This window comes from Trichoplusia ni, chromosome 11, assembly GCF_003590095.1.
Source record: "Trichoplusia ni isolate ovarian cell line Hi5 chromosome 11, tn1, whole genome shotgun sequence".
NCBI lineage: Eukaryota > Metazoa > Arthropoda > Insecta > Lepidoptera > Noctuidae > Trichoplusia > Trichoplusia ni.
In genome coordinates, this window is record NC_039488.1 from 8,821,736 (window position 1) to 8,846,391 (window position 24,656).

Consider the following 24,656-nt stretch of genomic DNA (forward strand, 5'->3'; position numbering starts at 1 on the left):
TTTTGAATAATTTGAATGCATCCTACTTTTCGCAATTTCCATATTTATTTAGGTCAAAAAACTAAGCTGCGAGGGCGCTCAGTCGTTCGCGCTCAGAAATCATTCAAGTATTTTCTAATTAATGAAAAGTATTTAGTCGCCTGTGGTGAGAAATAAAAATCCGTTTTCAATGAGAAGGATTTCGTAATTTTGATAAATCTTATTAATAGTTTTGCGCAAACTGAGACACTTTTTCCACGTGATTGGCTTCTTAACGTAATTGACGTAGTGTTTGGTTTACACTGGCGCTTTAGTGCAGGCGTTGATGTCACCGATGCTTTTAACGCGTCGATGTCGCTTCTGCTTCAGTAAGGCGTCGTCTGCTGACTTGGCGGGCAAGGGGGAGCTCACCCGGTGAGCTTGGTCCGCTTTTTGTCCGTACCTGAGGGATAAAATTTTCTTTGTTAGGTCATTTACACCATTCATAGGTATCATACCTAAGCAAGATCATTTTATTTTTAAATATTAAATAGTGCTCTTACAAAAATTTTACCATGTACTTATTGCTAAAACATGAAAATGTCAAAAACCAATAAAGTGTCATATTTCATTTAAAATACATAGTTTTGGTCTGAAAGTAGTATGTATCTTTCGGTCTACCAAAATCTTTGAATCTAGATGCAAATAAAATCTCTAAGTTGCTAACCGCGTTATAAGGTAATTTCAAATAGCAATGTACTACTAACCTATGAGTTATACTAGAATTCTCCTTGATATCATTCAGTCTCTGCAGGCTGTCCCGTGTCGACACACTGGACTGGGAGTACAGGCTGAGCGGCGTGTATATCGGCTCGTACTCCTGCAGTGTCGGCGGCGGCGCGTACGTCATGCTCAGCTGCGACAGCGTGCGGACCGCTATCGGCGGCGAGTACGAGATCTGGTAGGGCTGCGTCAGACTCAACACGCTTGAACTCTCGCTCGAACTAGATGGAGATGTCCGCTCGTGTTTCGGTTTGAGCACCCCTAGAGCTCGGGTTATTGAACCCTGGAATTAATTGGCTATTAAATGGCGTTGCTTGATTGGCTTGTGGTGACTTGTATGCTAGTATTTACTGTTTTGATATTTTTTCAATGTTAGGTACGATGGCAATTTTGTATGGAAGTTAAATACGTAACGAAACTCACCCTCAAACTATGCCTCCTGGATTCTCCACTCAGATCTATACCAGGTAACCCGGTAGCAACAGACCTCGAGAACGGTCTACCCAACATCCTGATTTGGTGACCGAACAAGTTTCTGAAAACCAATTACGATATGATTTCACTACACCACAGAACCAGCACAAATTTGAGAACACATCAAGCCAGGCAGAGCGGTAATTGCTTTAGAAATTTGCTTTAATCTCTCAAATTTGCACTTATTGTTGTGTTCAATATTCGCTAACACAAAAAGCTCACATGCAAATTCATTTTAAATTATGTTTTTGAGTCGCAATGTCGGACTTTAACTGTATTTTCCTAGCAGGAAAATTACCGCACAATTATTTTAATATTCAAATTTAATTTCACTTGAAGCTACAGAGACATTTAAAAAGTGAATGTAATTCAATAATATTTAGCATAGACATCAAAAGCATGATGCACTTTGCTGGAAATGATACGAATCATGCTGATTGTGTACGAATATGAATATAAATAAAAATAATTACACGAGTAAACACTTAAGGATTGTTACAAAAAATAGTACTGGTTCTAATTGTTGCATGTAAGTAAGCAAATATTAGTAAGGGGTCAGTAGTTCAGGGTAATTAGTCAGTACTCTTCTTTGCAGGCTTGAATTAAAATAAGGACAATAATATAATAAATGTAAGAACTAAATCCATCAAGCTCGAAATGCACGTGTCGGAAAATATCGAAATTATTATTGTTAAAACAAATGGAACTTTACAAGGAAGGAGAAAAGTGGACAGAGTCTGACGGTTATGTAGTGCGATCTAATGATGATGACAGATAGGCATTCATGATGTATCGATAAAATGGTCGTTACCGTTCTGTCTCGATGCAAGGATCGCCAAGTTTAGGGTGATGGATAATAAAAAGAAACTGACTCGATGTCCCTTAGGCTTATCGTTTTCATCAGGATTTATTCACATTTATATTTTAATTGATATCGTTACAGGTGAACCTAATATACAATGTTGTCAACTTTACAGTATGAATGTATACAAGTCAAAAACATAGTTATCTTACAGTAAGTATTAGTAAATGCTATTATTGTTATAATCCTAAAGCTATGGTGAATGGTTCCGTCTTTACACCTATGAATATTCAATTGTAAAGATTTTAAAATCTTCGATTATTACATTTATTTAAAAATTGTCATTAAATTGAAACGAACTTGTTTTATTAAATTTAGTGAATGCAGGTAATGGGATAAGAACTACCCCCTATGAACATTACGGAGCATCACATGCTTATATCTTTATAATACCAACTAAGTTGTATACATTTACTAGTTTATCAAATTGATCAATCTCGAATAAACATGAACGCGACGAATCTAATCTACGGCAAGATCGGGACTCTAGGGGGTCACAATGTCCAACATTGAATCTAACACTGACGAAGGCGAAGGTAAAACATAACATTAGTGTGAAGGTGTCCGATCGCTCCAACTTTTTGATATTCTTTACTTACAAACCACGATCCCTACGATAACTTATCAGTCTTTACCGCTCGTAAAGTTTTCCATCAAAAAAGTTTCCAAAAAACGAGCGAGTTTTGACGGTCGATAGATACATAATTTTCTTTTGCAAAGAAAATATTTTGTGTAAAAATAGCGAATTTACAAACATTTTGATACAGGAAATTTTACATAGATACAGGTTTGGGCACCGAAGCAAGTTATTTTTATTTTTTAAACGAGAGTTTTTTGATTTTCGTGGGTTTATCTTTGTTTTGTGGACAACATGGATGCTCGGGCAGCCTCCACTTGCAGTTCTTCCACCTGGCAAAATATCGTATACCTGCAGGATTGCACCTTACATTATAATCAACTACATCTGGCTCACGTACGGGGGTGTCGGCTCAGTGCCACTATGCCACTGTGCCTAGGGGGCAGCTACAGTAAGTACTCATACAGTCGGGTGCATGCACTGTGCATCTCACCATAACATCGTTTCGCTCGGTCGCACTCACATCGGTTCTTTCATTTTAACAATGCTATTGGGAGAGATACTAAGAACTTCAATAAATTACAGTGCTCATAGTCACCAAACATACTGCTAGATATATTGGAGGGTATATATTGTAAATAAATAATTCATATCATGTAATATATTAAGAAAATATAACATTTACATAGATACATATGCAAATGGTACGAAATATATTTACTCGAAAGTTGATTGATGCGATGGAATATTTACCGAGCGTGGTGTCTTGTGCAAATATTATATTTTCCGGAATTGGCACATAAATAAATGAGTTGTTTACTTACCTCGCTGGAATAACGAGGGCATCGAATTCAGCCACTAGGTGTCTTCGGATAATGCTCTTCGATGGAGGTATACCGAGAGCGGTGGCCATTGTCTCGCCGGTGAACGATGGCTCTAGTACTACAAGCCCACCGTGCACTCCACTGTCTGTTGTCAGAAGATTACCGGTACTTGACGATCCACTCTACTAGCACTAATATTATCAGACCAAGTGAGCTAAGTGAGCCATATAAACATACCTTTCAGATTTTCCGCAAATTCACCTAAATCAATATTATGAGCCCATCGCATGAATCTCTGATTGGTCCATACTAGGGGATCAGCGTCGACGTTCTCGCACTGATGTCGCCTGACGGCTAACGCCTACACCAAACAAAGATGTTGTAAATAAGTAACGATGATTGATCTGCGAGGATAATTTATAACGTGGGGAATAGGAAGGGAAATAATAACTGTGATGTAACAGGTTTTTAGCCAAGTGTCGACCAGGAGGGAGCGGAGTGCACGATGATTAATGGGTGTACATTACGGGGCACGGCAATCCAAGACGGAACATTTTGTTCCAGCTCATTGGATAATCGCTCATTTGCTTTTCGTTATCTCGCTCCGCTTATTGAAGGGGACGTGAAAACGTTTTTCTCTTTTTCGGGCCACGTAATTTGTAAATTAGATGAGTGTCTTTTGTGTCATTGTCTTCCTATCTGGGATCTATCTTCCTTATGGTCTCGAGAGACAATACTATGAAAATGATAAAGTATTTAACGGTTAACAATACAAAAATATTCAGTAATTTGTTGTTGGGTTGACATAATTGATATAATTTACGCACCTGCCGATCATACTTCATTATTCTGAGCAGATGGATGCCGTGCACTATGGACGCTTGGTGAAACTTGCGAGTCACTCCCAGATATTTCTCCAGCTCTTTCTTACTGATGGTATCTAGCATGCGAGCATCCACCAAGTTCGCTAAAAATGACTCTGCGTACTGTTGGAGGAAAATAAAAGTTAATATTCCAGAACATTATTTTAGCCACTTATATACTAAAGACTTTTGACTGACCTGTGACAGTCCTAGATCTGGCAGCCACTCAGCAGCGACCCAAGCGTGCGTCAATTGTCCTATGCTGGGGTTCCTCACGAGATCTGGTCTCCTTCGTTCTTCGATGGCGAGCCGAAGCTTCTTACGGTGCATCGGCTGCGAGATCCCCAGGCCCACCTCCAAGTCAGCGTCTGAGAGCTCGAGCAGAACCTGCCCATTCAAAGCACGGATCTAGAACCAACCAGAACACAATATTTGACGCTTAATGCGCGTCTCTCGCTCTACATACATCCCCTACCAAATAATAAGACATGATGAACCAAACCATTCTGATCACGACATGAATAACTTTTACGATCGTGATTTGCGTTTCAAGTAAAAATACCCCACGAATCAGTTCTTAAATTGTTATCAACATATAAATAAGCAAATTCACCGATGAATTTATCTGGGAGTTTTGTATTGGGTCCTGATTACCATACAGATCTAATAAAATGAGCGCATTCCGAATAATGAATGGATTTGCGGGTAATGAAAATGGCTTTTTTATTTCACTCGTTACATACGAAAAAATAATCCTTGTCGTTTTTATCAAGACTTATGACCGGCCGAATTGGAAACGTCGATTTCAGGATGTGATTCAATGTTCAACGATAAACTTTTTAATGTTATTTCAGAATAAATTGTTTGTAACATAATTCATAAATAGGATTTTCCGCCTTGTTAAACATATGGAGTAAGTGGTTAATACGATTTGTGCTAAATGCCTGAAGCCTCATACAGTAAAATACTTCAGAGGTCTTATGATTACGTGTTACTATCTCGACCTAAACCTAGTCTTGATCTAATTTTGATGTAATAAGGCACTTTTTGAAATTAAATGAGTGTTAGATCTTCATTTGAACCTTTTCAAAAAAATTTAGATGAAGTAAAAAACAGTTTAATTAATTATAGTAGCAAAACATGTAATAGTCCTAAACAGTAAACACCATTTACTGTGCTAGTGTATAATAGTGCAATACATGTTAGAATCAAATAACAAAATGCGAGTAGACATAAATCAAAGCCAATTAAAAAAAACAAGCTGTTAATGTGAAGAGCGAGGTGAAGAAAAATTTAGGTGTTTCGTCTAGCGGTGGATACTTTTATGTCTAAGTGGTGATGGTGACATAAAAATGTGTCAACACTTTTTGTTTTATATTAAATATGTTTCCAAAAATGTCCTTCCATTCATCTCCTGCTTGCATTTCCTCATACATCTCTTTCTCTCTTCTATTATCTTTTACTAAAAAGTGAAACGCAATATCCTGCATGTCTCACCTTGCCACTCTTGACGTTATCAGCGACAGCAGCAGCGTACTGCGGCATGCCCAGAGCCAGCTCCAGCCAGGCGATGATGGCGGGCGCGCGCCACCGTGACAGCGGGAGTGAGGCGGCCTCGCGCAGTGCCGCCTCACTGCCTAGGGGGGACCAAGCGCGCGCCGTGCTACCAGTGCCCGAGTAGATCGGCTCTGAACAACAAGCTATATTGAACATCAAACCATGTTGTTGTACCTGCGTATTTGTAGGAAATAGGGGACCTGGATTGTTCAGATTTGATAGTGAAGTTACGAATTGGAAAACGTTGGAATTGGACTCCTCGATTTGATATTAGCATAGTGATCTCATGAATGTAACTTGTCTATGTTGTTGTATTTAGGAGAGATTTGACTATTACTGAAATTTGAAAATTATATTTTTTTCGTTTGGGTTGATCGAAATCGAAGAATCAAATTTTTTTAAAAACAAAACACAACCAACTTCAAGCAAAAACTGCTGAGCCAAACTTGATGAAACTTTTGTAAATAACTATTATGCTATTGAAAATAAATTGCATAACAGTCAGAAAAAATAATCGGTTCATCGAGACCGAGATTCTGAGGTCTCAAACATAAAAAACATACACTAATTGAGAACATTCTCCAGTTTGAAGTCGGTTGAAAACGTTTCACAAATAATTGAACCCAAATCTTACTCTTTCCCATACTCACCACTCTCATGTCCGCTAATGGCAGCACTACCAGACTTGGTGCGGTGTCGGGAGCGCGCGAACACGCGGGAGATGGATCCCCAAGCGGAGCCGCGGCCGCGAGCTCCCTTGCTTCCAGCACTTGAGCGGCCGCGGACGCCTCCCAGCAAAGCCGCTTCGCACTCACCTGGACTTGACAGCTGTTCTACCGATCTGGACGAAGAATATAACAATTGAGGACAAACATGGATAGATATAAAAGATCCTTTCGGACACCCACTCCCTCGGGTGAGGAAATGGGTAGTGTTAGACTCTTACTGACTAAACCTGAACATGTTCCGCCAATTTTGTTGAAGATCTATTCTTCAACAAAATTGACGGAATATGTCTTGTAGAATGTCTTGAAGATAAGCACAAATTTATGCATAATCGCCACAAAACCCTCCAAACTGGTTAATTTTTATTAATGAAAAGATATAATTTTCCTTTTTTTTGGTGATACTATCCAAAGTAAATTTTCCAAAGTTGGACAGGACGTTCATTCCATAAGTTAAGGGGAAAAGTTGTAAAAAATGCATGAAACACCAACCTGAAATCTACAATAATAAAAGCAAAGAAAACAGCACAGGCACGGCAACGCCACAAATATAAGTTTTAAAGGTAGTCACACAACGGCGTTGCCGTTTTATCTATACTTTATGTAGCCATTAAAAGCAAACGTAGTAAAAGCCTCCCCATCGACAAACTACGGGCTCAGGTGAAAGCTCTCTATAATCATTCAAACGACAATTTACATTTGACACCTAATCTACAGACCGCTTTTTCATGCAGCGCGGTGTTGAAAAATATTGCGAGATGGAAGATAATTATAGATAGGCAGAACAGTTCCAGAAAAGGAAAAATATGATCTCGGTAAAAGTGTAATTTCGACGTCTATTGCTGAGTCGCGTAATATGCGATAAATTTTACTGTCAAAATTCGATAATATCGCCCGTAGTAATAAAGTAGAGCCATAAAGTAATGCCGAGTTATCGTCGCTTTCTTATAGGCGTTTAAATTTCCACTGTCGTGTCTTATTAGACGTTAGGCTATTACAATGAATGCTCACCCTTCACGATAGCCCTATTAAGTAAGTGTTGAAATTTAAATTAAGCACGCTGAAAAATTTGGAAATTCAACGAATACTTAAGTGCGAAATATTCCCATTATGAAACTTTTTTTGTAGACATTAATAAGTTTAGCACCTTTTCTTACTGTCATTAGCAGCAGTTATAAAAAATAATTGTTAAATGAGTTAGCCGTTAAACAAACTTTCAGATTTTTCTTAAAGCATTATACTTAATTACTTTTTACGATGATTCAAAGGAATACTTGTACAGTGGTATTCAGATTATATTTTATAGACTTGCGAGTTACAAACTTTTCAATTTTCGAATTGAAAAACAAAACACGTTTCTACAAGACAAGAATAAAAGAAAATCAAAGAAGAATCAAGATTAACTTTCTAAGAACATCCATTCTTAAGAATCGACAACTTGATTTTATATTGGTAAACTTAAACTTTATACGACACTGCTACTTTTGCATTTACCTTTCCACGCATTAATTTATTATCAAACTGCTTGACAGCAGTCTAAAATGGTAATAGACAACTTTAATTTATTATTAGCTTATGTCATAGTTAATAAAGACATGCACAAAACAATTAATTCCGTTAAACAGGGTATAACAAACCTTGACAGTGATCCCGCGTCGATGGACCGCGTGAAGGGCGACGCGCTGTTGTGTGGTGACAGCGTGGGGCTGCAGTCACGAGGCGTACTCACTAATAACGATAAACGATTAATTAATTACGAATATTAAGTAGTAAATACGGTACTTTTAAAGGTAGTATGTCTGGGATAAGTGTGTTGTTTGTTAGTACGTAGAAGCTCTGAAAAGGGAGGATTAAAGAAAAAGATCTGTTGAGAGTTTGCATTATCATTGTTTAATCTAATCTTTTATTACTAAGACTAACTAATATGTACATTTAACAAACACACTAGTTTACACGAATGCGTATTAATTGAAATATAACAAAAACAGATTTAATGAAGAAAGTAATGAGAATGTAAAGTCGGAAGAAACATAACCCTTCTGAAATTTCACCATCAAAACAAAATTTTCAAATTATTCGAATACGTTTCAAAACACACACACACAACTTTGTCCACAAATTCTTGATATTTGAGTTCTCAACTTAGTGAACAAAGCAGCGCTGAATATGTTCCTGTGTCCTATTTATTGCAGTTCAAAGCTTCCGGTCCACTCGGTAGCTTTCAAAGCTTTTACTGCTGATTAGGACGTATGTATTTGCCAGTGGGGGTAATGCTCACACTTGTACCATTTGGCTTCCATTAGGAGGCTAGAACGTTATGAATTTGTACCTTTTAAACCTAAGCAAAACATTTCTGGATTGTGATAACGCACGAAAAACTTGTAGTGTTAATTTTCTATATCGATACTAGCTGTTGCTCGTGACTTTGTCCGCGTGGTTAGAAGACATAAGAAAGGAATTTTTGAACAGAAGCCCTCGAAGATGAATAATTTTTCCTGTTTTTTTCCACATTTTCCATTGTATCTTCGCTCCTATTAGTTGCAGCATGATTTTATATAGCCTAAAACCTTCCTCGATGAAAGATCTATTCAGAACCAGATTCAATTTGAACCAGTAGTTCCTGAGATTAGCGAGTTCAAACAAACAAACAAACAAACTTCTCAGCTTTATATATTAGTATAGACTAGTATAGATTAGTCACACCACATATTACGACTAAGCATACGTTAATTCTATTACGTGTTATTATCGGTCATGTACCAGTCTCCATAGCTTCATCCTTTGCTTATAATTAATGATAAAACTTAACACATAAGCTCCCGATACATACGTTACACATTTCATAACATCCTACACAGACACGTATTTTTACAGCACCAACAAAGCATGCGTCATATAAGTCCTCTCCATAAAACAGGAATCGATAATGCGGCAATCCTCGCTCTGTAACCACGGGGAATATTGTCGCGTTGAATACTTTAATGTTATATGTAGACAGGCTTACAAACTACTTTGTTCTACTCAAGGTTTTATCTGGCGGTGTTTATCCTTTAAAAGCGTCATAGGTTGTCTACAGCGTCACGGCGTATGCCGCGTCATGATGTACTAGAAAAGTGGTCAAGTAATAGATGAACTTGCAACACTGAACGTTCTGTACAAGTAACAAAGAAAGATAAACATAGTTACCCCTTTCTATATCTGTTCCAACCGTTATATGAAGACGAAATTCATTTTTAATATAAGTAGTTGTTATATGAGTTGTCTCTTCGCGCCTTAGTAAAAGGATTCCGTTTTTTTGCCTTCGAGTACGGTACCCAAAAATACACGCAGCGTCACCACGCTTCCTAAAGATAAGTTCTGGAGGCCTCTCGCTATGTCTATATGGTTACATTTTAACACGAAGTATACTTATCCAAGGGGCGTTTCTTTTCCTCCATGCTATAAGCGAGATTAAACAATGTTCTTAAGATAGTTTAGTTGATAATATCTGGTACATACAGTACATATTTTTCGTTGTTCTAGAACGTCTGCATCACTTCTATGATTAAACTGGTTAGTCGATACGTCACGAGCTCCTAATTTATAAAGAAGAATTTCTCCGTAAAGTTTTATCGTTCAGAGAAAGACAAAAATACGCGGATATTTTTTTATCTATCCATCAAATGGATATTGACTTGTCATCGGCACTCTACGAGTATATAATAATCAGCAGCTTGAAGCAGCGTACGACATGACGCTGTAGGCGGCTTGTAGTAAAGTGCTCATAGTCACCGGGGCCTAAAACTGTCTCGATGCATCTATAGAAGGATTGTCAATAAATGTTCGTAAGTGCTGAGGCGTGCGAAAGCAGTGTTTGTAATGCTTTTAGCACTCGAATATGGTACTGTAATTTGTGGAAAGATTTTGAAAAGAGATTTATTCTTGTGTTCTTAAACAATGCATGAAAGATGTTCTACCAAGAGAATATTTTATGAAAAAGAAACGTCTAAGTGCGTGACGAATTCCGATACTGAGGGTTCCGTACAAACAGGCGACAAAAAACGGAAATAAAATTGGAAGCCCATCAAATCGTGAAAATGTTAACTATGCAGCTATTACGGTACGGTATTATTGGTGTCAGACAGACAGACAGAGTTTTTTGCTTTGGGTATGGAGTCCCGGAAACTTGATAAATATGTGGTGATAACAAAACGCAATATCTAACTTAGAATGTAATACGAAATGATCGTTTGAAACGAAATGAGGTTTTATATTAACGATCCTAGATATCGTGAAAGCAATAACGCTGTTCAGAGATATTTTACGAGTGTAACAATAACCTATATATCTCACACATTCTAACGCTAGCATAAAGATGTTATGAGTAAGAATGGTTGTACACGAGGCGAAACAAAACTGTGATGTATTTATTCGATTTTCTTCTAAAATTCTATTTGGACTCTATTAGAGCGATACGAAACAATTTGGAATCATTTATGTTTATGAAAATACATGGTGTTCATGATTTTGGAAGCCTATTCCTGTTATCATGGGCGAAGGTATTATAAAAGGTCACTGGTTCTGAAATATTATTTATTTAGTTCACTGCACGCGGTCTTGATAACTTGGGGTTTCAGCGAAAAAGGAGTGATTTAAGATTTGCAATAAAGTTAATGAGTACCACAGGTGGGCAAAGACTTCATTCAAATTCACTTTGAGGAAATTTTCTTTGTTCTTTTAAACAAAATTTAAGCAGTATGTAAATAATTATTAAAACGTTGGATTTTAATAAAAGGCAAGTTCAGTAAGAGTAATAAAACATCATAATAAAAGCGTCTGTTAATACTTTCACGTTAGCACTTAATCCCGCAGCTAGTTTACATATTCGTTAATTACTTTTTCCATTACTACCGATATTCATTCAGAATAAAAATCCTCTCGGCTATACAAAATATTTTCCGCACCGGCAAACTCCAATATTTGCGCAATAAAAACCGTTTTTGTTTCGGTTTTATGAAAAGAGTGAATGAAAAAAGGGAACTTTAAATTCTAATTGAATGAAAGTTTCAAATGCCAAGCACAGGCTTTACAATATTTATGCTCGTACAAATTGGTATTGTGTCACAAATGAGGTGTATCGAAGTAATATATTGCTCTGTAATATACCGCTGCTTTAATTCAATCAACTTTTGATAACGAAGTACTATGTACTATGAAAAACAATAGGTCATAAATAATACCTGAGAAACATCGATGTATACTAGTTTATTTGATAATATGGATAGATAAACGAAATGAATACAAAAAAAACATTAAAAACCAAGATTTTCACAAAAGAAAGTTACCACTAGGTATACCCAGTTTTTCCAATAAAACCTAAATACAGTTCGACTCGCGATCCCGCCGCGTCTGCTCATGACTAAGGACACCCGTTGGGTCCGAAACTAGTCGGGCTACCCCGTACATCATTTAATAATGAATCAATCTCACGATAGTTATTATAAAAACCTAAATAATTGTACACCAAACTTATTTCCTTTTTTCCCATCATTGCTCACTTCTTTATACACTACAAAAAGTTCAAAAGAAATGAACTGTCACTTGTTCAATTTATTGTTATAGTTATCTTGAAAAACATAAATAAGAACACAATAATATGATTCCGACACAAAAAGTTCGAGAAAAACTTGTTATAGAAATGTTTTCTGTCGTTTATCTCAGCTTGTTTCCACGGGTCTATGAAACAATTAGATTCCAACGTTATTAAACTTTGCTACCCAATAAAAACTCGTATCTCGTGCGGAAGTATCAGTTTCATTATTTCGCGCTTTAGTGCTTTTGATAAAAATAAGGTTGTATGTACTGAAATATTTTCCTGTTTCTGACACGTTGCAGCTTGTTTGTATGGTTAAAGATCTCTTTTCGTAATAATATTAAAAAAGATTGATTTATTGATTTCTATTTCATATTTTTTGTTGATGGTATATTTTAATTGATTTTGAATTGAATTTTCCTGTTCTGCCAGTGAGGTTTTTCCACTTTGTGTAACGAAGATTGCTTGTCTTGTTCATAGACTCAAGCACTACTAACACATTATTCCTTAAATTGGATATGAAAGTGAACCTTCAGTTACGTAAAAAGGTCTCTAAAATTCAATATTTCCACGCACTTGTAACGTTTACGCTACGAAGTTTTCCGAAAGTGTCACTAAAATAAAACGCACAATATAAAACAATTCATTTGAAACAGCAGCTATTATAATTATCACTATACTTGTTTTCAACATGAACGAGTTGCAATCCGCTTTATTTTCCGATTGAATCATGGAAATCATATTTCACATCACTACAACAGTGTTGCGAATATAATGATATTAAAAAAGATTCGGAAAAGTTAACGATGAAAATTCAATAACGAATAACAGTTCGCGAAATTAAATGCTTTGTATATGTATTTATTCAAAGGTTAATTGCCCGCAACTATTGCATCATTAAAGAATGGAAATTCGTTATTATTGGGAATGAGTCATCTCATTAATTTGATTATGAAAATTTTAATTTGATTATATTGACCAATGTTAATATGCAAAATTAATGATTGATTTAATTAATTAAAATATTGTATTTCGCTTTGAGTTACGGTGAATGAACGATAAGAGCCCTAGATACCTGAGGATCAAGTATAGTCTGAAGCAACTTAATTGCTCAATGCATATTGCTTAACATATTTTTCTATTTTTCTTTTACATACAAAGAGGCTAGAGGGGCCTTTTACCAACGCTAACAGTCTTTTTCTTTCTCCCATCTATTCTATAGATTCCTTAACTAAAATACGTGATCCTAAAAAGTGGACCAAGAATCCTGCCCAGTGAGACCATTGCAAATGATATTAGTATACGGTAACTTACGAAAGCCCACTTACTCTGAAACACGGGAATCGTAGATGGATTTGGGAGAAATCTTTGCCCAGCAGTGGAACGCTGTAGGCTGAATAAAAATTACTTACGTTGGTAGATGTGATGTGCGGAAGACACGAGAGAAGCGGCATCAGTGTCGTATGCGTCAAGTGTGGGTGGTGCGCCCTCAGCTGTGGAGTCGGATAGGTTGCCACCGCACACCGAAGTGGCGCCACCATCGCTGCTGCCTGATGGACAATTATATTGCCAGTTAGCTCCAAATACTCGTGCACTTCTCTATTACCACTCTCTAAGTTAAAACGAACTCCTTTAAAATCCAAAAGACTACATTGTTATTGAATAGTTTTTTCTAAAAATCAAGTTGTGCCATTTTCTTTTATTTGTGACTTTCAAAAACCTGAAATTATAATAATATTTAAAAAAAAATCTGATCTTATTAGCCAAATAATTGTGTGACTAATCATAATATTTTACTCTTAATATGTCTTTGCCCGTTTCATAAACAAATACTCCTGATACACCTTATCTCAAGTCATGAAAACCATAAAACAAGTAATGTTACATAAGGAGCTACAATGCTACATACCTCGAACACCAGAGTCAGCGCTGCAGCTACCTCTATCCCCAATCAGCCCTGACGGTCCGCCTAACATCATTGGCGGCCCCATGCCCAAAGAGGCCACACTTTCGCCTTCTGAGAGGCACCCTGCAGCTTGGAGCTGGCGCCTTGCCTGTATGAATACGTATTAATTGATATGTGTCTTATTTGTTGTGTCTATAGGTATATTTTGCATTGAGTCTTATTCTTATTAGCTGTTATGAAATTGCCAATACGTACTGTTTTGTAATGAGCCTGCTCTAACAATTTGTTCGTAACAATGCTTTGTTTAATCTGTCTCAAGGTTATTTAATCTAAGTTTAGATTGCGTTTGTAAGTTTGTAATCTCTTTCCGAAATTCGAAGCCCATTTGCCGAAATGCTACCACAATCATCTCTCACGATACCCACGAGTACCGAAGGTCCGACAAACACGACAACACATATACAACACGATTACAGTTATACCTCTATCGAACACCCTTTTAATGCCCCAATTAATTTCGATTGGGGCTTTAATTTGGACAGGATTTGTCTGCTCGAATGGGATGTCCCGAAGTGAGCCCGCATCAACGTAATGGTATCGAACGTTCCGCGGTCACAGGTTAATATCCGGATTATACATAACGGAAAATCGCGTAATAACAAGCGACTGCCGCACTAACTCGAGGAAACAGTTGTGTTTAATTTTCCACGCAATTTAGATCAGAGGGAGCAATTTGAAATGGTAATTAACACGGCCGAATGATGGATGGTATGCGCGCGCACTCCGGACCTATTCATCATAGCACTGAACTGTCGATAAAAGTTTATTTGTTATTTGCTTAATAACTTCATCAGTGAGTTGTCCGTCAAAGATAATTTCGTAAATATTGATTTCATTTCAACCGGTCTCGAATTCAGATGTATCGCGAATTTCAATCCTCTGTGAGTTCATAAAGATTGAAAATCAACACGGAGATTGAGAGAACGCTTTAAGTTAAATAAATAGACGGTAATAGGGCAAAGAGATCATAAAACTCTATCTAGCATATTCTGAAAAAATCTTAGCTAAAACTTATATCACACCTTTACCTTTTAAACTAGTTTTTACAAAGACACATAAAAAAATAACGATAAGCTTTACAAATTCATCCAAGGTGGCCAGTTAACAATGCCTACGCGATACTTAAAGGCATAAATCTGTGACGAAATAAAGTAAGAGAATATCCTATATGTCGTCGGTCGCTGGTGAAGTACCTGTAAGTTTAAGGGTCCTACCTCAAACAGTTGTTCCCTGGCGTGTCGCAGCTGCGTGTCGCGGGCGCTGAGCGCGGCGGCCAGCTGCAGCGAGCGCTCGGCCTCGTCGCGCGCGTGCCGCAGCAGCGCCGCGCGCTCGCGCTCTCGTTCGGCACGTTCGGCGCCCAACGCAGATGATGCGCCGCCACGGGAACGCATCTATTCCAGACAACCATTTTACATGGGATACAAATAAGCTTAACAAATCGGTGACATATAATTTTTTTGTCACCATATCAATCGAGCTAAAGTCGCTTTTACTTTTGATCATTTGTTATTATAGGTAATAATAGTTGTTACGGCTCCTAGTGATGGAAGATTAAACGGACACTTGCACCTTAATAATAGAGTCCTGATTTTACCTTGTGCATAAAAACCTCAAAAAATTTCGCCGAAGGGGAAGTTAGACGGATGCATGTAGAAAAATGCAGAAGTAAAACCAAAAAGTAAAGGAGTAAAAGAAAAAGCACGAGAGGATGTAAAAATTACTCCGAAAAGTGAGCAATACTTCAATCTGATAATATTTGCTGGAAAAAAGGTTAAAAATAACTGATTTTAATGTTGAACTTTCTCCTCGGTTTTGGTAAGATTCAATTTCCGTGGAATTTTAGCAATTCTGTTACAGCAATTAGCCGGGTCTCCGTCGTTTATCATCTCCATTCTATCTCAGTTAAGTATGTAATTAGTTGCCTAAAATACCACTATTGCAAAACAAATAATAATAATGACATAAAATATCATATTATTTAACTTTTTTTTATTTGAGAAATTCGCTTCAAGTTTCCTACTGTAGCAATTAATATCTAAATGGCTTTAATGAATTAAAAACATAACCTCAACTCTGCCGTAATCTCATCATAATTTATTATACCCGAGAACCTGGCACTAATAACTCATATTGTAGAGCATTCACAGATAAGTTATCGTATATGCAAAATTCTATTAGCTTGCACCAAAATTAGGAAAGTTTCGTGTAATGCATATTATCCGGGCATAATGAGCTCGGACAACACTAGATCAGACGATATCAAATAATAAATTGACTGACCGCGTTTGTATGGTTTCGCTCAACAGAACAAAAGGCGAACTTTAATACCGTTAATCATGAACGTTTATATGGCTATGTGGATGTGTTAAGCGGTTTTCGATATGAAACTCGACGAGAGTTTTCGTTTTGCGGTTCCTTTTGTAAGCAAACTATCGCGATTATGATCTCGGCTTATGATCGTAGTCAAGCTTTTCATTTTATTTGTTTAATATTTTCATTCCACTTGTATTGGATACTGCAAAAAGTATCGTAATACATACTAATTAGAGACTGTAGAGAGATTCTCGGTATTAATTAGGCCAAGAGAATGGTCAACTTTGATAACATATGAATAATATAGCGAATAATTGACATTGGCCGCTGTTTGAATATTTAGGAAAAACTTCTCTGCTGATCTATGACGTGCCTATGATTTTAAAACTATAGGGGCCAAACCATTCTCTTGGTCAACCGTAATAATAATAAATAACAAATTCGCTCCTACAAAATACTATCATTCTTTTGCACAGTTTTCGTCCATACCTAAAACAATTACAAACCTGTTCATAGTTCCTGATGAAATCGCGAAGCTCTTTCTCTTTATCTTCAAGCGTGGCGTAGAGTTGTTTCATTTGGTTTAGTAAATCAAATTTCTCGGCTTTTAGCCTCTTTTTGTCCGCTTTCAGAGCTGAAACAAAATCTTTATTATATTTCGAACAAAGTAAATAGTGATCCGGGAAGTAGGTGTTTGTAAAAGGACGACATTCGTTTTTTTTTGCAATATTCATCTTTGCAACAGTTTTACCTCAATCAAGTAAATGATATAAGATATATTTTAGTCTGATATAAAAAGTACCGCAGGTAAATATTTTATAGTTAATAAAAATGTGTATCGATAAAAATGATATTAATCGGAAAGATGTAGGTGTGTCTATTCGATAAGCCTACAGTGTGTGGTACGTGAGGCAGAGATCTAAATCCCGAGTGATGCAAACTCTTTGAGTGCGGCGACGCCTGCTCGCTTTGGAAAGTGTCCTTTGTCGATGTATTCCGTATGTACATCTCAACTCGGACATTCGTACGTTCCCAACGTTTGATACGAAAATAAAACGCATCCGAGATTGATCTACATTTTACCGTGCCTGCAAGCTTCACTGGAGACTTGTCGATCGTTTTGACGATTGCCATCACTTTGGAAGTTTGGAAATTGGATTTTGGTTCCGGGCTCAGATTTTATTGGCAATCATAAAGTTCATGATTTTTTGAACTTTTGTACTTTAGGGAATATGGAGTAGGTGTAGTTACGTTTGATGTTTGAGTTGGGTATGACGTAATACCATTTACATGTTGGATAAGGGAGGCTATAGATTAGCGCGGTATCAGTGTGGTTGAGCGTAAGCAGCAAACAGCCCTTTGATTGTGGTTTCATCGATTCTGTCTAACATAACATCGTTTAATGTAAACATGAAAATTGTTTGTGTAGATGTGGTACCCAAATATTGGTTTAACACAAGGGTATTTTGGTTAGATACATATTATGTGCTTGGGTGCTTGACATATGCTAATGAAATGTTACAGCAAGTTATCTAATGTTTAAAACTCGGATACTAATCCACTCTGACCATAAAGATGCTTCATTAAAGAGGCGAATCGGTCATAAATTGTTCAAGTTATTTTGGAATTAGAGTATTTATTAAAGGATTTATTAAAAATAACATGGTCAGCCGTTTCAAAGTATTGGAGTTGTTTAGCCGATAAAACGGCTGAAACATGACTTCATTATTTTGCGTAACGTATCGATCACTAACGACATAGGGGCAGTGAGTCTAGGCCTTGAAAATAATGATAATGATTGTACTTATCATAACATATCGAACTTCAATACTAACACCAAAATCAGTACTAAAAATACATATTTAGGTAGAGTCATGTCATACTAATATTAGGCGTACCCATAAAACGAATATATAGAAAAATTACCGTAATTATATATTTTTCTAGATTTTGAAGTAGTTAAACGTATAAAATACATTAATATTATTAGAATAGTGACCTACTTATTCGATTATGGGGTACGGAAAATGAGGGTAATGGAAATCCGATATGGCGTGTGTAATAAACTGAGTAAGACTTGAAAGTCTGCCCCAACTTAGATAAATTGGTCAAACTTGAAGGCTACCTCGTTAAAAAGTTTCAGAATAAATTATTTTAAGTAATATTAATCGTTTTAAAGTAGCTCAGACTTTTTCCAATTAGGTTTTCTTTGAAAGCGTGAATTAATATTGTAGAGTCATTACTGTAAATCGTACAATACGTCAGTAATAAAAATAAATATGAAAGTCATGAAGTTTAATTTATAAGAGATTATTTATTTTCAGCTTTCAGCTCGGATAGCCAACAGTAAAGTAGTAAGACCGACCAAATTAACTAAATCAAGTTAAACTTACACACAACGGACGGACGCATCAGATCTCAGCTGCTTAAACATACGCGGCCAAAGCAAGCCTAACTTTCGTCACTTTAATGACATTAGTGAAAATGTCAGCCCAAGTTACAAGACCACCCTAAAAGGGACGTGACCCGCACACCAATTTCTGCCTAAGGAACCTACCTTACGAAATATTATGAGTATAGTTTATCAAAATGTCGGCTCACTCCACGCGTCTCCGGTATCACGCTGGCACTCAACAAATTGGCCACTTTCGTAGGATCGAATCGGCTTATTGTGATAAAACCACTGTTAGTGAGTTCTCGATTTATTAAAATTATCACGTTTTCGGCGTGAGATCCGATTAGTGCAGTTGAGGCGGCTGGCTTTCTGAGATAAAGGTTGAGAGTTTGGTTTCCTGCTTGGAAAGTATTACCCGCCTATTTATTGAAAATGGTTCTTATTATTAACATTTCGAGCCATCAAGATAGCTTGATATCTTTCCAGATGTGTTTTTAATTATATGCCTGAGTATTGGATCTTGTGAAACAGATATAAAACAGTTAGGTACCAATTGACTAAAAACTAAAAATATGGGACTATCTATTATTTACAAGATAAATCGCTGCGTAATCTTGTTTTTTACGTATAATTCTGCAGTTATTATCTATAATTCATCAATGATTAAAAATCAACTAACTAGCTCACTCGGTACGTGAGATCCAGCTTGGTACGAGCAAATAACGTCGTAGATATAAGGTTCCGCTTTAACTCTTTGAGTTTGGAACCCAAATATAAGAAAGAATTTCTATCAACAACTTCATAAAATCAATTCTTATTAAAGCTACACAAATTAAATTAAATTTTAACAGTTGAAACTTCTCGTGACTCGACACTTTTAATACTCATAACGACAATTTAATCACTAATCCGTATTTCAGATCAAACTGCAGTTTTAAATGTTATCGCTTAGTTAAATATGAAAGCAGTATTAATGTCTTTAGCAAACAAATGCAATAAAATAAAATGGGTACTTAAATGCTGTTATTACTTTCTTTAGCAAAGTTATTTCGATATAAACTGGGCCATTTGGAGCTTCAAAAAGGTCTAGATATTATATTAGCTAGAGGCTCTAGCTTTGCTAGAGGATTAGCTGTAGAGCGATGCTAAAATATAATCCTAGGTATTATAGTGAATTAAAGCACATCATCAATAAATAATTGCAAACCTCCCTTAACTTACTCAAAGAAGATACAGTTATATAAACTAATTCCTATATATCCAAACTTGATTTCCGCATTTTTGATGAAGTGTCATTCAGTTCTTGTTTCTAAACTGGTTTCAGTTCTATTGCTTGGTGTTCTGTCACCTGACGGAATAGGATAAAATAGAATAATGTAGAAGTAAAACTACTCACAATTAACAGCTTCTCTGGCGAGCAGTAGTTCCTTCTCAAGCAGTTGAGGGTCCAGTTGAGGACCGTCCTGTGTCCCTTCAGACTTGGCTCGCTCCAGGAGGGCGCTGCCAGCCTCACCACGTTCTGCGGCAGCCACCAGCAGACGCCGCACTCGAGTCAACTCGGCCTGCATAACAAAACATAATTGATGATGAAAGATTCCTTCCTTATGACATATTCCTTAATAAAATTCCCTTTCAAACTGATTTGATTTACACCCTTTAACCTTAGGATTTAAATAATTAGGTTTAAAATACATACAAAAACTAAACTTAGCTATTATTTTAAGTATCACTATTACGATCAGAATATTCTCTACAGTGGCAGATATATATCTAAAACCCCATATAAAATCCATTACTAAGATAAACAGACTGCATTTGTACAAGGAAATGAAAACCGGATACCATTAGTATGTGCTATCAGCGTTAAAGATCCTCATTACTCGAGCCTCATTTTCAGAAAGCAATAACATAAGTGATTATGTAACTAACTCACGTACTACTTATACCGAATACCATGAAATAGTTATGTATTAACGAAATCGACTTCCCAAAGGTCCATCGAGAAAGTAATAAACTGACGGTATCTTATTTAACATCGGTCTACGTCAGGTCGACTGGAAAAAGGTTAGGTAAAAAATGTGACCTTGGATGGTGGTAGCATCCTAATGACTTGCTATCAAAGTAACATTACGTAACTGGCCGAAGTGGTCATTGCTTCCATTGGGGGGTTTATGTTCTGTACATGTTGCCCTAAATGCTTTAAATAATTATAGCAAGATTTAGGAGAAGGCGGGTTGATAGATGTGTTCTGATATAATTGAAAAAATTAGCACAGTACCGAAGACTTTCGCTAGTAATGTTTAAGATGGCTTTGGATATTCTTTCAGCTTAAAACATTAAAAAGTCTTTAACATCAGCGACAAGACAGATTTTAATAACTACTAAGTTATTACAAATGGATGACAGAAGGGAATACTGGCATTTTATTTATAGATTTACTTACTTGTAATCTTTCATTTTCCATCCTTAGCCTCCGGGCCACTTGTGCTGCGGTGAGCATCCCCGGGGACGCGGGGATCTCCTCCTGGCGCGATCGGTCCGATCTCCCGCCAGGGGACGCCGCTTCTACACCACAAAAAAACATATCTAGGAAAAAGGCAAACAGAAATCACATGCACTCAGAGGAAAAAATAATCCTCGATTTTTTGAAAAGTTAACATTTATTGTGGGCAATAAAAGCCACTTAAGTATTTTTTCAACATAATTCACCTGAAATTAACCTATTAAATAATTCAACGTCCCTATTTAAATTATTTCGTAAATTTTTGGAGAAATATAATACCATTCGCAGATTAACGACCGGAAGTGAGTTAATTAACGCCTCATTGTTTGTTTAATTTATACCAAACTATTTAATTACTTTCATGCGTGTTCGTATTTACATCTTTGATTATACTCGGAAGAATTTACTTGTTACATTTTTTTAATATTTGCTGTGACAACTCGCGCCCTAATTCTAATTCATTCATTTGATATCATTGCCATGTTTATAGCCCTATTTCCACAAAGTTGAATACTTGCTCGGTGTTCAAGGGCTCACATTGTTACCCTCATTATTAGCTGTCGTACTATAATATGAAAAGTTTTGTAAAGTACGGTGGTGCCACAGCCATATAAATGGAATTGGTTATGGCGACGTAAACGTTGTAATAACGTTAAAGTTTCCCGAGTCACGAAAGCCGCGACTGTAGCCGGTCCAGACAAATCGATTGCTCGCATGTAACACGCGTCATGGCACGGCGGCCGGCAGGTGTGCGCGACGCCTACTTTATTGTGCCATCACTCCTAAAGAGACGTATTGACTCCCGGAAAATAACGCCTTCCAATAAGTAATTATTCTTCTCCAGACTATCTCTAATACTACTAAACAAATGGAGTGAGAAAATGTCGGGATCTAGCTTCACATTAATAAACGTACGAGACTCGGGCTCGAATGCGGAGCAAAAGAAATAATAAGCTGGAGGATTAGTAACAAATGGAGCAGTGGCAAATTGGTCGCCGAGCGCCAGCTCTATCGCGAACAAATACAGACAGATTGCAGATAAATTATGCTTCGTCGCACAATGATCCTATTATCCTGCTTGCTCTGATAAGTCAATACGGTGAAGCATTGCACAATTGTCTCCGGGATCAATTGTTACGGATGAATGCGCAAGTTACCACACGACTGCCTGTATTATTACCATAAGATTTTGATTCTGGCCAAATATAGTCCTTTTGGAATCTAATTTAAGTTCACATTAAAAGTACTTACGGAACTTAAATAGCTGGCCACTAATTAAAAAATATTGAGGAAAGAATTAAATGATAAATTGCGACATCAGGCGGAAAGTTTCTTTCTTGGCTGCAGAGTGCAGTTAGTTGGCAAATGAGCTTATTCCCCAAGGCTGCTCGCTCATTAGCAACGGAGATATTCCACAGAGGGCCGAACCACACATTATATGGATGTTTTCACAACACAGTTCGTGTCATCTCTTTAGTTGAGGAAAATATTAATTTAGTTGCACTTGCGCTCAGCCGCTTTTAATAAATTGACTGAAACAGATTTTGCATGGGAGAGCTTTTAGGCTTTAGCACAAAGAGGACGGAGTTAACGTTGTTCTTTTGTACTTTGATAAAATAAGTCTCGTCGCATCGAAGTTGGTTTATTAAAGTGAATATATAGCTTCATACGGTATTACATAGGTACATATACGATGGTTAAGACCTAAACGGTAACTATGAAGCACGAGTAAGCTTAATAATGTGCGGGGAATATAAATGTATTCAACATTTGTAGTCTAACACCGTGTAGAACGATGTTCATAACATTCTCAGCTTGTAGGAGCATCTATGAAGAATTTCTAACTAAGTCTAACTTACTTCATCAGGAAAACAAACATGCCGTCTCCACTAGTTACGAACTATTATCTCTTGGATTACAGACTCTTAAGATAAACTCGGGCTGCCGAGTTTCCTTTCCGCATTCAGCTATTGTGTTATTTCATAAACAATTTGTATAAACGTAGTTTGGTAATGGGACTTTTTTTGTTGTGCCAGCAATCGATTCTCCTTCTATACTTTTGTTGAATAATTCTATGATATTTTGGTCTCTAAATGAGATAAATATGGATTATAAATACCTCCATCAAGAGTGGCGGTGATATCGGCTCTTGGTTCGGGACCATCGCTGCTTCTCCCCGGTGACGTGGCATCGGGCAATGGAACCTCCTCTTCAGAACTGTCTGCTGGATCCAGAATGTTCCGTTCACTAGTATTGCTGTTCGCCCCATTGCCGATTTCAGCATACGTTCCACTGTCACTACCATTCTGTGTTGACCACTTCACCGGAGACTCAATCTTGCCATTGGCCTGGTTTTCTTTATTGTCATCATCTAAAAATAAAAGTCCTATTACTTATCTTAACTGTAACGTATATATTGTACGGCTACAATCAATATCTACCAAAAATATTACTGTCATAAATAAAAGACAAGAGTATCATAAGGCTCGCTTGAAATGATAGCAATCGTTACAAGTAACCGCGAGCATCCGAAAAGGTAGGCGATAAGACCGCAGAGTCGAAATTTACAACGATAAAATATATGAAATTGTCCGGTTGGGTTGACTACCTGATAATAAATTGTCTGTGAAACAGTCTCCGAAATACTTTAGGGACCAGACTCGGTACATAAATGTGTTTACGAACGGCCTTTTTTGTGTCAGATTCGGTATTTTAGAAATACTTGCGTGTTTCCTCGAGGTAGGTTTGTCTTATAAGTTTAGGCAAATATAAAAGTTTAGTTATTTCGACAGTATTGAATTATAAAAGTTCGGATTTTAGTACTTTTTTTACCATTAAAGTTAGGTTTTTGTCAAAAATTTGTCATGAACCTAAAATAATTGTTTACTTCTATATATTTGGGGAAATTTACCTATAAAGGGGTTATCCTTCCCATTTCTGATGGATAGCCTCGTAGCTCTGTTCAGCGTCCCTTCTTTATCAACATTCAGGGCTCCATTGCGGGGCTTGTCAAGCGTCCCGATGAGCAGACGTCGTTCGGGGGGCACGGGTCGGTCTAGCTCTGGTCTCTCGAGAGCTGAGCTGGCCGGTGTGATGAGCGGGTCAGCTGGCTCTGGGTCCGCGTCTGCATCGACACGGGACCCCACTGACACTTGCTCGTCGACCATCTTGCGGAGTTTCGCCTGTATATCAAAAGTTTTGTAACTGGTTGTTTGAAAACCTATAGCATGATTGTGTATAACGTATAAGAAAAATACGTACGAAATGTTTATGTATTCTTTGTC

The 24,656-nt window shown here is 37.1% G+C and overlaps 1 protein-coding gene across 4 annotated transcripts; it reads right to left on the reverse strand.

The window, feature by feature from the left end:
• LOC113498576 (kazrin) lies at positions 1-24,656 on the reverse strand. 4 transcript variants are annotated; one of them, XM_026878633.1, is made up of 18 exons: positions 24,284-24,656; positions 23,492-23,743; positions 21,313-21,434; positions 20,266-20,431; positions 16,981-17,108; positions 15,376-15,552; positions 14,105-14,249; positions 13,608-13,745; positions 8,261-8,351; positions 6,549-6,739; positions 5,839-6,029; positions 4,540-4,749; positions 4,306-4,464; positions 3,716-3,839; positions 3,479-3,623; positions 1,165-1,276; positions 726-1,024; positions 1-421 (listed from the first exon to the last, which is right to left on the reverse strand). In XM_026878633.1, the coding sequence occupies exons 1-18, from the start codon at positions 24,537-24,539 to the stop codon at positions 277-279; spliced, it is 3,051 nt and encodes a 1,016-aa protein (XP_026734434.1). In that variant the 5' UTR covers positions 24,540-24,656; the 3' UTR covers positions 1-276. The 4 variants fall into 4 exon arrangements, with proteins under 4 accessions (XP_026734434.1, XP_026734433.1, XP_026734435.1 ...); XM_026878632.1 differs by having other exon boundaries at positions 5,839-6,041; XM_026878634.1 differs by lacking the exons at positions 1-421; positions 726-1,024; positions 1,165-1,276 and adding an exon at positions 2,092-2,986 and having other exon boundaries at positions 5,839-6,041.